The following is a 14098-nucleotide window of genomic DNA, read 5'->3' on the forward strand; positions in this document are numbered from 1 at the left end:
TTTTTTTTAAGAATAGAGATTGGGGGCAGTCTCCCTATACTGCCTAGGCTGGTCTTGAACTCCTGGCCTCAAGCAAGCCTCTTCCTCAGCCTCCCAAAGTGTTGGGATTACAGGGGTGATACACCACGCCCGGCCAGAACCAATTCATTATACAAAAAATTGGTAAGGGAAAATAATTGAACACTTACCCTGCTTTTCCTAGATAAACTGAAACATTGGGTAGCCAAAAAGTTGACAAAGGGAAAATTCTTGTTTTTTGAAAGCATTTCAGCTGATAAGTCAAGAAGAAATTATAATATTTGCCTATCCCCATATTATAACCTTTACTGAAATGATAGCTTATAGATGACTGTTGGTGGCTGACCTCACAGTAAGAGAGACAGCTGGACTTTGTGCCTTCTGATAGAAATACGTAACACCGCCTAGAAAGTGAAATCTTTCTTTTTTTCTTAATTTTTGAGACAGAGTCTCATTTGGTTGTCCAGGCTAGAGGGCAATGGTGTGATCTCTGCTCACTGTAACCTCTGTCTCCTGGGTTCAAGCGATTCTTCTGACTCGGCCTCCCAAGAAGCTGGGATTACAGGCATGCACCACCGCACCTGGCTAATTTTTGTGTTTTTAGTAGAAACGGGGTTTCGCCATGTGGGCCAGGCTGGTCTCAAACTCCTGACCTCAGATGATCCACCTGACCTTGATTTCCCAAAGTGTTGGGATTACAGGCCTGAGCCACTGCACCCTGAAGTAAAATATTTCAAACAACAAAAATCAAACCTGAATCAGATTAGCCTCTAACTTTAAGTTCCAATTTACTGTAACACTGGTGTTTGCAGGAATGCATTGAATGACCCCACAGGGGTGCAATCAGCAAAATCCAGACTTTGGGACTGGGGAATATTCTGCTGGACAAGTGACTAAGTTTCTACACCATAAATTATAAAAAAAAAGAGAGAGAGAGAAAGAGAGAGAAAATCAATAGATCAACTGAGACCTAAAAAAAACCCCTCAACTGACTGCAATTGTATGAACTTCATTTAGATCCTGAAGCGAGTCAAACCACGAGTCACAGAAATTATGCGGCAATCAAGGGAATTTGAAGGCTGACTGGATAGCTGATGATATTACAGGGCCTGCTGATATTTTTAGCCATCATAATGATAATGTGGTTACTGTGGTTTTGTTTTAAATAGAGACCTCATCTGTAATATTTCTTTCCAGAAACATTTATGGATGAACTGATACAATGCCTGGGATTTGCTTCAGAATGCTCCAGGGGAAAGGCAGAGGGTTGGGGCAGAGATGGAACAGACCTGGCTGGGAGCTGGGCATTGTTGAAGTTGGGGAGGGGTATACAGGTGTTCACTGCAGTCTTTCCTCTACTTGGGTGGATATTTGAAAATTTTCACAATTAAAGGGGTCAGCTGGGTGTGGTGGCTCACGTCTGTAATCCCAGCACTTTGGGTGAATCATTTGAGGTCAGGAGTTCGAGACCAGCCTGGTCAACATGGTAAAACCTGGTCTATACTAAAAATACAAAAATTATCCAGGTGTGGTGGTGCGTGCCTGTAGTCCCAGCTACTCGGGAGGCTGAGATAGGAGAATCTCTTGAGCCAAGGAGGCAGAGGTTGTAGTGAGCCGAGATCGTACCACTGTACTCCAATCTGGGTGACAGAGCAAGACTCCATCTCAAAACAAGAAATAAACAAAAAAACAAAAAGGGAAAAATGTTCATTCTCACTGGAGGGATACAAGGGACAAACACTGCTTTTATTCATTGGTATTGAAAATGTTATTTACAATTAAAAATAACATTTTCTCTCAATCTCTCTCTCTCTCTCTCTCTCTCTCTGTCTTTTTTTGACACAGGGTCTCGCTCTGTGACTCAGGTTGGAGTGCAGTGGCGTGATCTCAGCTCACTGCAGCCTCGAATCCTGGGCTCAGACAATCCTCCCATCTTAGCCTCCTGAGTAGCTGTGACCACAGGCACATACCACCATGCCGACTAACTTTTCGTGTGTGTGTGTAAGGATGAGGTCTTGCCATGTTTCCCAGGCTGGTCTCAAACTCCTGGGCTCAAGGGATCTCCCTGCCTTGGCCTCCCAAAGTGTTGGGATTACAGGCATGAGGCACGGTGCCCAGCCTGACATTTTATTTTTAATGTCAGGAAAAGTGAAGGCTCTGGTTTGAATCTAAGCTTTCCATTGACCTTGTCACTGTGTTTGACCTTGAACAAGTAACTTCCTTCTGGTGCCTCCGTTTCTTTTTCTGTAAAATGGGTGTGATGATGGTAATATTCCTTTTATTTTTGAGACGGAGTCTAGCTCTGTCTTCCAGGCTGGAGCTCAGTGGCACGATCTCAAACCACTGCAACCTCCGCCTCCTGGGCTCAAGTGATTCTCCTGCCTCAGCTTCCTAGGTCTGTAGCTGGGATTAGAGACACGTGCTGTCACACCTGGCTAATATTTGTCTTTTTAGTAGAGACGAGGTTTCACCATATTGGTCCGGCTGGTTTCAAACTCCCGACCTCAAGTGACCCACCTGCCTCGGCCTCCCAAAGTGCTGTGATTCCAAGCGTGAGCCACTGCGCCTGGCTGATATTACAACTACCTAGAGTCTCTGTGCGGCTTGTGTGAAAGATGAATGAGACTGAAGCATTCAGTGTACTGCCTGGCCAGGAAAAGTGCCCCGTAAGTGTGAGCTGTTCTCACTCTTCCACCAATTCCTGTGCGCAAAACTTCTGGGCAATTCCCTCCCACTGACCTTTATCAAGTAGCTACTGGGGGCTGGACACTGGCTGGACCTGGGGATTCAGTGGCCTCTGCTGCCTCCTCTTGCTCTGGGTCACCATGGGTCACTGCCCTAATTGTCCTGGCCACGGGCTGGCCTTCCTGACCCTCGGCGGAGCTGTCTGCCTTAAAAGTTGGTAGCTCAGCCCTCCCATATGAAGAATAAAACTTGTGCTTAGAATTGGCAGCAAGAAGCTAATTGTTCCCAGCTCAGCTCCTCTGCTCTTCAGCAATGCTGGCCTCCCCTGCCTCCCTCCAGGGTCCCAATTAGGAGAGTTTTCTAGCCAGCAAGTGCGCCAAGCATTCAGCTACCGCTCCCTGCCCTGCAAAGCTCTGCTCGGCCTTGGGTTCACTGCCTTCCTGGGGGCGACAGGGCGAAGGCCGGAGCGAAGCTGGGTCAGATGCAGTTCTGGACCATCCCTCTGTTTGCTTGCAACATTAGCAGAAACTCCTCCTCATGATTTCATCCTGGTCCCCTCTTGGCCAGTCTCCCACACCTTGGAGAAAGAAGCGCTAAGGCAGCGAATCCTAGATTTCATCTTAGTTGTGGCAAACACAGAGCAGAGTGGTTGCAGGAGGCTTCGGGATGTGTCAGTGGTCACCTTGAGGTCACAAGTTCCCTGGGCTGAAGTTCAGGGCCTGCAGTGCTCTCTGCTTCACTGCTGGCCTCCCCTCAAATCTCTGCCTTCCTTCCCACATCTGGAGGGAGTGGGCGCCATCCTTCTACCTGCCTCACGTTGCTGGGGTCGGGTCCTACCCCTTTAAAACATAGCGTAGGCTGGGAGTGTGGCTCATGCCTGTAAGCCCAGCACTTTGGGAGGCCGAGGTGGGTGGATCACAAGGTCAGGAGTTCAAGACCAGCCTGGACAATCTGGTGAAACCCCATCTCTACTAAAAATGCAAAAGTTAGCCAGGCGTGGTGGTCAGTGCCTGTAGTCCCAGCTACTTGGGAGGTTGAGGCAGGAGAATCACTTGAACCCGGGAGGTAGAGGTTGCAGTGAGCCCAGACTGTGCCATTGCACTTCCAGCCTGGGCGACAGAGTGAGACTCCATCTTAAAAAAAGAAAATAGTGTAGATCTCCCATGCTGTGTTCTGTCTTTAGCTCTCCGTGGGGAGGACAGGCACCGGGCTCATGTGAAATGGGACCAGAGAGCCGGGCCTGCGGTCTGAGGTCTGTATTCCAAGATGGGGTGACTGAAAAGTCCTGACTTTCGGCACAGTGACAAGGAAAGCCAATGGACTGCTACTGCTGTTACTACTGCTGAATTACCATTGTTATCTGTTACGGGCTGAATTGTGCCCGCAAAATCTGTATGTTTAAGTTCTAACCCGCAGCACCCCAGAATGTGATTGTATTTGGAGACAGAATTGGGCCCTAATCCAATGTGACGGGGGTCCCTGTAAGAAGAGGACATTTAGGCCGGGCATGGTGACTCATACCTGTAATCCCAGCATTGTAGGAGGCCAAGGAGGGCAGATTACTTGAGGTTGGGAGTTTGAGACCAGCCTGACCAACACAGTGAAACCCTGTCTCTACTAAAAATACAAAAAAATTAGCCAGACTTGGTAGTACGTGTCTGTAATCCCAGCTACTCAGGAGGCTGAGGAAGGAGAACGGTTTGAACCTGGGAGGTGGAGGTTGCAGTGAGCCGAGACTGTGCCACTGTACTTCAGATTGGGTGACAGAATGAGACTCCTCCTCAAAAAAAAAAAAAAGGAAGAGTGCATTTGGACACAGACACGGAGGGAAAGCGGACACCTACAAGCCGAGGAGAGAGGCCTCAGAGGAAATAACCCTGCCCGCACCGGAATCTTGTATCCCGCTGAACTGTGCACAGATACATTTCTGTTGTTTAAGCCAGGGTTCCCCAACCCCCACTGACCACCAGGTACCAATCTGTGGTCTGTTAGGAACCAGGCGGCACAGCAGGAGGTGAGCAGCGGGCAAGAAAGTGATGCTTCATCTGTGCTTACAGCTGCCCCCATCGCTCACATCACCACCTGAGCTCGGTACTGCCCCCAGTGCTCACATCACCACCTGAGCTTGGTACTGCCCCCAGTGCTCACATCACCACTGAGCTCCGTGCTGCCCCCAGGGCTCACATCACCACCTGAGCTCGGTACTGCCCCCAGTGCTCACATCACTACCTGAGCTCCGTGCTGCCCCCAGTGCTCACATCACCACCTGAGCTCCGTGCTGCCCCCAGTGCTCACATCACCACCTGAGCTCGGTACTGCCCCCGGTGCTCACATCACCACCTGAGCTCCGCCTCCTGTCAGTGGCAGCGTTCGGTTCTCGCAGGGGCATGAACCCTACCGTGAACTGCGCATACGAGGGATCTAGGTTGGATGTTCTTTATGAGAATCTAATGCCTGAGATGTGCCACAGTCTCCCATCACCCCCAGATGGGACCGTCTAGTTGCAGGAAAACAAGCTCAGGTATCCCACTGATTCTACATTGTGGGGAGTAATGTAATTATTTCATTATACGTTACACCATGATAGTTATAGAAACAAAGTGTACAATAAATGTCATGTGCTTGAATCGCCCCAAACCATCCTCCCCACCCAGTTCGTGGAAAAATTGTCTTCTACGAAACTGGTCCCTGGTGCCAAAAAGGTTGTTGCTTTAAGCAACCCAGTCTGTGATACTTGGTTATAGCAGTCCTAGCAAACACATGCATTTCTGCGACTACTGAAATCACTTTCCAAGAGCTTATAATGTGTTTGTCATGGTGCTGAACAAAGGATAAATATTATCTCACTTAATCCTCGCACAACTCCAAGGGGCGGGTATTGTTATTATCCTCATTTGCAAGCGGGAAAACCGAGTTTATTTTAGTTATTCAGTGGTGCGAGAAGTGGATAGAGTAGGTGCTCAATAAATTGATTGAAGGACAGAAGCAGAGATGTGTTATAGCATGTGTGCAGGTCGCCAGCAAGAGGCAGAGCTGGGACTGTAACCCAAGTCTTTCTGAGTCCCAGTCCTGTGCCCTTAACCACACACTACATGGAGTCAAGTGCAGCCTGGGATACCTTCCAGCATGAAGCCCATAAGAGCCATGGTAAGAAGTGAATGCTGGATTTTTCTCATGGGGACATGGCTACACCAGGTGTTTCTTTTTTATTTCTATTTTTTGAGATGGAGTTCTGCTCTTCTCACCCAGGCTGGCGTGCAATGGCTACAATCTCGGTTCACTGCAACCTCTGCCTCCCAGGTAGAAGCGATTCTCCTGCCTCAGCCTCCCCAGTAGCTGGGATTATAGGCACTCACCACCACGCCTGGCTAATTTTTGTATTCTTTTTTGAGATGGAGTCTCACTCTGTCACCCAGGCTGGAGTATAGTGGTTCGATCTTGGCTCACTGCAACCTCTGCCTCCTGGGTTCAAGACAGTCTCCTGCCTTAGCCACCCAAGCAGCTGGGACTACAGGCACCCACCACCATGCCCAGCTAATTTTTGTATTTTTAGTACAGACAGGGTTTCACCACGTTGGCCAGGCTAGTCTTGAACTCCTAACTTAAAGTGATCCACCCGCCTCAGCCTCCCAAAGTGCTGGGATTACAGGCATGAGCTACCATGCCTGGAGTGATTTTTGTATTTTTAGTAGAGGCAGGGTTCCACTATGTTGGCCAGGCAGGTCTTGAACTCCTGACCTCAAGTGATCCACCTGCCTCAGCCTCCCAGAGTGCTGGGATTATAGATGTGAGCCACTGTGGTTGGCCCATACACCAGGTGTTTCTGAGCCTGGGTTTTGTGGGTTCTTGCTGAGAAGGACCTTGGCACTGGGTGGCAGTGTCTCCACTTTCCGTGGCCTGCATGTGGCCTTGGGGAAAGCCTGCAGCTCTTTTCCCCGAATGTGTGTCCCCAGCTTGACTTAAGCCAATGACTTCAGAAACAGAGGGGGGATTTCCTCCCGCCCCCTCTGTCACCCCTCCGAACCTCCCCCAGAGGATCTCAGGGCCTCCTCTTGGGTGAGGACAGGCCACGTGTACCTTGTAGCCCTGGTTGATGCCGTTGATGAACTGGGGGCTGGGGGCGTTCCAGGTGAAGCGGATGGTCGTGGAATTGGTGGCTTCTGCGTGCACATTGCCTGGAGGAACTGTGGGAACTAGAGGAGAGAACGGGAGAAAAATGCAGGGATGAGGGCGTATAGCCTCTGCCTTGCACCCCCGACCCCACCCCACCTCCTCCCTCACTGTGTAGACTTAAGAGGCCTTCATATTCTCTCTGGATTAGTTTGCGTTAAATAAAACTTGCCTGACCCACCTTGCAGGGTGCTGGTAAATAAAAGGTGTGGGGATGAAAAATGCTCTGGTGTGGTTTTCAGGAGGTAAGCTGTTTCATGATCTACCTCACCTGAAATTCACAGAAGGTCCCCATATGCTTGGAGCCCTTGCCTTTCACCATGTCCAAGCCAGCCTCCTCTTCCTCTTCCACTCAGTCCTCCCACGCTGTAGGGTAGCTTGGCATGGGGTGGTGATTCCAGCCCCAGGGTGCAATAGCAGGGGCCTCGTGAGAACGGCCACACAGCCAAGGCTCTCAGGTCTGGACAGGCACAGCACCCAGCAGGCACAGGATCTGGGAGCAGGAAAAGCACTTGCTCCTTTGAGGCCAGAGTTCCTTTGCATTTCATTTTTTTTGAGACAGTCTCACATTGTCACCCAGGCTGGAGTACAGCGGCATGATCTCAACTCACTGTAGCCTTAACTTCCCCAGGCCCCAGCAATCCTCTTGCCTCAGCCTCCCAAGTAGCTGGGACCATAGGTATGGACCACCACACTGAGATAGTTTTGTTCATTTTTTGTAGAGACGGGGTCTCACGATGTTGCCTAGGTTAGCCTCAAACCCCTGGGCTCAAGCGACCAACCTGCCACAGCCTCCTGAGTAGCTGTGCCACCGTAGCACGCCCAGCTAATTTTTTTCAGATTTTTGCAGAGATGGTGTCTCCCTGCGTTGCCCAGGCTGGTTTAAAACTCCTGGGCTTGAGCAGGCCTCTGGTCTTGGCCTCCCAAAGTGCTGGGATGACATGCATGAGCCACCGTGCCTGGTCTGAGGCCACCGTCTCTACGTACCTCCCTGCAGCGTCCACTCCGTGACTTTACTGCTGTAGACGCCCAGCCCGGCGCTGTTGTAAGCAGCCACCTCGATCTCGTAGTTGGTCCAAATGATGAGGTCCTCCAGCAGCAGGTTGTTCACATCAGCATCTGTGATGTTCTTAAATTGGTAGCCCACGGGCAGGCCGGCCAGGCAGTACCTGAGGGGAAGGGGCGAGGCACAGTGGAGTCAGAAGCAGCTTGCTGGGCCCCGTGCCCAGGAAATTGTCTGGAGCAGCGCTGCCCAACAGGACTTCCCGTGATGGCGCAAGTGCTCTGCATCTGTGCTGTCCGACGGGGTGACCACCTGCACAGGCAGCTGCTGAGCACTTGAAATGTGGTTTAGCGTAACCAAGGAAATAAATTCAAAATTTTTTTTGAGACAGAGTGTCGCTCTGTCACCCATGCTGGAGTGCAGTGGTGTGATCTTGGCTCACTGCAACCTCCACCTGCCAGGTTCAAGCAATTCTCCTGCCTCAGCCTCCTGAATAGCAGGGACTACAGGCGTGCGCCACCATGCCTGGCTAATTTTTTGTATTTTTAGTAGAGATGGGGTTTTACCATTCTGGCCAGGCTGGTCTTGAACTCCTGACCTTGTGATCCACCCGCTTTGGCCTCACAAAGTGCTGGGATTATAGGCGTGAGACACCATGTCTGGCTATACAGAATTTTAAAAATGAACATATCAGAAAAAATTTTGGAGATTTGTGACAATTTGAAAAAACAGCCTAGAAATATCAAAAAATTAAGAAAAAGGTACGTCATAAATGCATACAAATATATGTGTTAATCAGCTGTTTTGCTATAGATGTGGCTCTGGCCAGCAGTAGGCTATTAGTAGTTAAATTTTTGGGGAGTCAGAAATTATACGTGGATTGGGCTGGGCATGGTGGCCCATGCCTATAATCCCAGCACTTTGAGAGATGAGGTGGGTGGATCACTTGAGGTCAGGAGTTCGAGACCACTCTGGTCAGCATGGTGAAGTCCCATCTCTACTAAAAATACAAAAATTAGCCAGCAGGCTGGGTGTAATGGCTCATACCTATAATCCCAGCACTTTGGGAGGCCAAGGCAGGCGGATCATTCGAGGTCAGGAGTTCAAGACTAGACTGGCCAAAAAAATGAAACCCTGTCTCTACTAAAAATAAAAAAAATTTAGCTGGACGTGGTGGTACATGTCTGTAGTCCCAGCTACTTGGGAGGCTGAGGCAGGAGGATCACTTGAGCCCAGGAGGTGGAGGTTGCAGTGAGCCGAGATTGCACCACTGCACTCCAGCCTGGGTGACAGAGTGAGACTCCATCTCAAAAAAAAAAAAAAAAAAAAAATCAGGCATGATAGTGGGTGCCTATAATCCCAGCTACTCAGGAGGCGGAGGCAGAAAAATTGCTTGAACCTGGAAGGCAGAGGTTGCGGTGAGCTGAGATTGAGCCACTGCACTCCAGCCTGGGCAACAGAGTGAGACCCTGTCTCAAAAAAAAAAAAATTACACATGGATTATCAACCATGTGGGAGTCAGCACCCCAGCCCCTACATTGTTCAAGGGTCAACTGTAGTTTAGGTAGCCAGAGTTGACTAATGGTTACCTTACTGGAGAGCAGAGGTCTAGGGGATGTGTCTAGACTATTCCTTTTTTTTTTTTTTTTTTTTTGGGAGCCTTGCTCTGTTGCCAGGCTGGAGCACAGTGGTGTCATCTTGGCCCACTGCAACCTCTGCCTCCCGGGTTCAAGAGATTCTTCCAGCTCAGCCTCCCGAGTAGCTGGGACTACAGGCACGTGCCACCATGTCCGGCTAATTTTTGTATTTTTAGTAGAGACGGGGTTTCACCATGTTGGCCAGGATGGTCTCGATCTCCTGCCCTTGTGATCTGCCCGCCTTGGCCTCCCAAAGTGCTGGGATTACAAGCGTGAGCCACCGCACCTGGCCGTGTGGACTATTCTTTTTGGGGGAGAGGGCTGCTAACCAGGGGCACTGAGAGGTCCCAGGGCAGGTTTCACAGGTCTCAGCCTCTGAGAGGTCATGGACAGGAGAGCTGTCTCCTAGAAGGCTGGGCTCACTTTCTTTCTCCCTCTAGGATACAGCCTCCCTCTTCTGAGAGTTACTCACCCAGGTGGAATGAAACACCTACTCTACCCATTTCTACCTCCACTGGCAAAAAGAACGCATGACACTAAAGAAGTAAAAAAAATTTGGGGTGTCAGACATGAAGGATGGATCGATCACTCATTTGAGAAACACAATGCATATATACTTTGGCATCTAATTATTGGAAAATTAAGGACCTCAAAGTATTCCAATGCATTGCAATGCCCTGAAACACTGCTTCTCTAAACCTCAAGATGAATCAAAATCTCCTAGAACACTTTTTTTTTTTTTTTGAGAGGGAGTCTCACTCTATCACCCAGGCTGGAGTGCAGTGGTGTGGTCTTGGCTCACTGCAACCTCTGACTCCCAGTTCAAGTGATTCTCCCGCCTTAGCCTCCTGAGTAGCTGGGACTACAGGTGCCCACCACCACACCTGGCTAATTTTTTTATTTTTAGTAGATACAGGGTTTCACTATGTTGGCCAGGCTGGTCTCGAACTCCTGACCTTGTGATCTGTCCTCCTAGGCCTCTCAAAGTATTGGGATTACAGGCGTGAGCCACCATGCCCGGCTGGAAGACCTTTTTTTAGAAGTGGAGGTTTCTGAGGCTATCCTCAAAGTTTCCAGTTTGGGAGGTCTTGGATAAGACTTGAGAATTTGCATTTCTGACCCGTTCTTGGGTTAGGCTGATGCTGCAGGTGTTGGGACCGCACTTTGAGAACCACCGCTCTTTAGGATTAATGAAAAACCCACAACAAAATCAACCAATAGTGGAGCAGTCAAACCACTCCACTGTGAGGGTGTGTACGTGCAGGAATGAGGCAGAATCTAGACTATCAATAAGAGTTCTCAGTAACTTCAGATAACTTAGGAATTTGAACTTATGAATCCCACGTTTTAGTGACTTTTTTTTTTTTGAGATGGAGTCTTGCTGTGTTGCCCAGGCTGGAGTGCAGTGGCACGATCTCAGCTCACTGCAACCTCTGCCTCCCAAGTAGCTGGGATTACAGGTGCATGCCAACATGCCCGACTAATTCTTGTACTTTTAGTAGAGATGGGCTTTCACCATGTTGGCCAGGCTGGTCTCGAACTCCTGACCTCAGGTGATCCACCGGCCTCGGCTCCTCAAAGTGCTGGGATTACAGGCATGAGCCACTGCACCTGGCCAATGACTTTTAATGACTCTCATTTAGGTTACTACTATATAATCCCTCAGTCAGATGCAAAGATAAGGATCTGTATAATAGGGCTTCATCTCCAGTAAGAACCAAAGAAAGAACTTTCACTTTTCCATCGATTCTTTGGCCACCTGGTTTTTCCACTCATGGGAACATTTGTGGCTTCCCAGGGGGCCTGCCCCTCGGATAAGATAGTTACCTCTTTCTTCTCCTGTCTCCCTGTAGGCCTATTCCTACATCAGCCCACATAGCCTCCTCTCTCAAGCATTCCTGCTGGTGTCCAGGGGCCTTGCTGCTGGAAGTTCTGCTAGGTGTCTAACCTAAATCCATCCTACCACTGTGGAGGCATTTCCTGTTGCCTGGTCCTCGCTAGACGGCGAAGGGCCTGCCATGAATCTGCACGGCTTTCCAGTCCACTCCTGATCTTCCCCTGTGCCTCTCCCCTCGGGTCTGGGCTCCCGTTCCCAGGTTGGACACCCACCTGATGACGTAGCCCTTGAGAATTCCATTCTGGTGGCTCTCAGGAGGCGGCTGCCACTGGATCATGATGGACTGGTTGGTGCGACCACTGGCGATGACATTCTGCGGAGGGGCCGTGGGGGGCTCCTCGGGGAGGGAGACCCTGGATCACAAAACACCAGTGCTGTCAGTCTTGGGGTCAAACAAAGGAGTTCAGTGGGCTAGGGGAAGGCTGAACCCTGCCCTGCTCTGGCCCTGAATAATGCCGTACAACTGCTGTGTGCATTTGGGCAGTCACCTAACCCCTCTGAGCTTGTTCTATAAAGGAATTATAACAAAGCTCTACTTGCCTACCTTACGAGACTAGTTGAGGCTCAAATGGTACTACATATATAGTCTCTGTGTGTATATATATGAGTCCTTTAGAAACCTGTTAAGGCCAGATGTCATGGCTCAGCACTTTGGGAGGCTGAGGCAAGAGGATCGCTTGAGGGCCAGAGTTCAAGACCAGCCTGGGCAACACGGCAAGACCTTGTCTCTACAACAACAACAAAATCCAGGCGTGGTGACTTGCACCTGTAATCCTAAATACTTGGGAGGCTGAGGTGGGAGGCTGGCTTGAGCCAGAAGGTCGAGGCTGCAGTGAGCTGTGTTTGCATCACTGCACTCCAGCCAAGGCAACAGAGCGAGACCCTGTCTCAAAAATAAATAAATAAATAAATAAATAAAAATGCGAACGTACATATTTTTGGTGCAATTGAGGGATTAAGCTTCAGTTTCCTATTTGTCAGGGAAGCTGCCGTTGGGGCTGATGAGGTCATGAGTGTCCACGTGTTTTAGAAGCAGAACTGTTGGTCACATCCCAGTGGCCAGCTGCCAGTGTTCCTTCACTAGGCCTCCTTTGCTGGCCAGCTGAGCTCCGGGCTGAAGCAGGGCAGGCATGGCGTGTGGCGGAGAGAGCCAAGGGCACCCACCCTGCCTCTGGGAGCCAAGTGTGACAGCATGTCTTTCTCTGGCATCGCCAGGGGATGCTGTGTTCTGCCTAAGCGTATTTATTACATCACAGACACATGTTCATTCCAAACCAAAGTTAATTATTCTTGATGGATGTCTTTCCCTTTTTGTTTATTTTTATGTTTTTGCTTTTTGAGGGATAGCTTTCCTAAGCATGCTGCTTGCTCCTGTGGTTTTATTTATTTATTTATTTGAGACAGTTTCTCTCTTTCACCCAGGCTGGAGTGCAGTGGCATGATCTCAGTTCACTGCCACTTCTGCCTCTCGGTTCAAGCGGTTCTCCTGCCTCAGCCTCAAGAGTAGCTGGGATTGTAGGCGCCTGCCACAGGCATGGCTAATGTTTGTATTTTTAGTAGAGGTGGAGTTTCGCCATGTTGGCCAGGCTGATTTTGAACTCCTGATCTCAGGTGATCTACCTGCCTCAGCTTCCCAAAGTGCTAAGATTACAGGCATGAATCACCACGCCCGGCCTGCTTCCATGTTTTTGTAGAGGCTGGGGTAAGGGTGATTTGGTATTTTTTTTTTCTTTTTTGAGACAAGGTTTTGCTCTTGTCCCCCAGGCTGGAGTACAGTGGCACGATCTCGGCTCACTGCAACCTCCATCTCCCAGGTTCCAGCAATTCTCCTGCCTCAGCCTTCCTAGTAGCTGGGATTACAGGCCTGCGCCACCATGCCTGGCTAATTTTTGTATTTTTAGTAGAGACGGGGGTTTCACCATGTCGGCCAGGCTGGTCTCGAACTCCTGACCTCAAGTGATCCGCCTCCCCTCCGCCTCCCAAAGTGCTGGGATTACAGTTGTGAGGACTTGGCCTTTTTCTTGGTGACTCAGGGCTGTTAGTGTGAAGGCACATTAGGAAGGTGAGTCAGTGTGATGCGGTGCAGTGGCAGGGCAGGAGAGCTGCAGGGTAGCTTCCCCTGCACTTTGAGCCTGTCTGTTGTTGCAATTTTGTATCTTCAGATGGGCTGGGGCTGTATCTATTCATTCCTCGTCCCCCCTCCAGTGTTCCAAACGTGGCATGGCACACAGTAGCTGCTCAACAGTGAGTATGTAAACCCTCCTGTAACTGCTCTCCACGCCGGCTGCCACCTGCCATTGCTCCCTCCTGTGGGAGCACCTTGACCCTGGTGGTGCCACCCTAACACAAGCCAGAGAGACCCAAGCTTATTGCAACTATGGCAAAACCACCATGATTGATTTAAACCCCGGGTGTCTTTTAAAGAGCCAAGTGCACAGTGTTGCACATGGGATTTGTATCACGCTGTTCTGACCTCTTCCATGACATACTTCTTGGTAGAGGTAGCTGCAGAGCTGGAGAGGATAGAATTCTCCTTCTACATAGATGGGCATCACTGTGTGATGTTTTTATATGAAGTACCTGCTGTTTTTAACTTCCACCTTTTTTTTTCATTTTTTAAAAAATTATTTTTATGATCTTTCCACATCGCTTCCCAGGTGTCTTTTTTTTTTCTTTTTTTTTTTTTTT

General features: G+C 49.6%; 1 protein-coding gene across 1 annotated transcript in view; it reads right to left on the reverse strand.

The window, feature by feature from the left end:
- SDK2 (sidekick cell adhesion molecule 2) overlaps positions 1 to 14098 on the reverse strand; it is a 318487-nt gene that overhangs the window by 77234 nt on the left and 227155 nt on the right. Inside the window, exons 16-18 of the mRNA XM_037741077.1 lie at positions 11623 to 11763; positions 7861 to 8042; positions 6781 to 6896 (exon numbers count right to left, since the gene is read on the reverse strand). Coding sequence (XP_037597005.1) covers positions 6781 to 6896; positions 7861 to 8042; positions 11623 to 11763 — 439 coding nt within the window. The remainder of the gene's footprint in view (positions 1 to 6780; positions 6897 to 7860; positions 8043 to 11622; positions 11764 to 14098) is intronic.

This window comes from Cebus imitator, unplaced genomic scaffold (genome assembly GCF_001604975.1).
Source record: "Cebus imitator isolate Cc_AM_T3 unplaced genomic scaffold, Cebus_imitator-1.0 Scaffold93, whole genome shotgun sequence".
NCBI classification, from domain to species: domain Eukaryota; kingdom Metazoa; phylum Chordata; class Mammalia; order Primates; family Cebidae; genus Cebus; species Cebus imitator.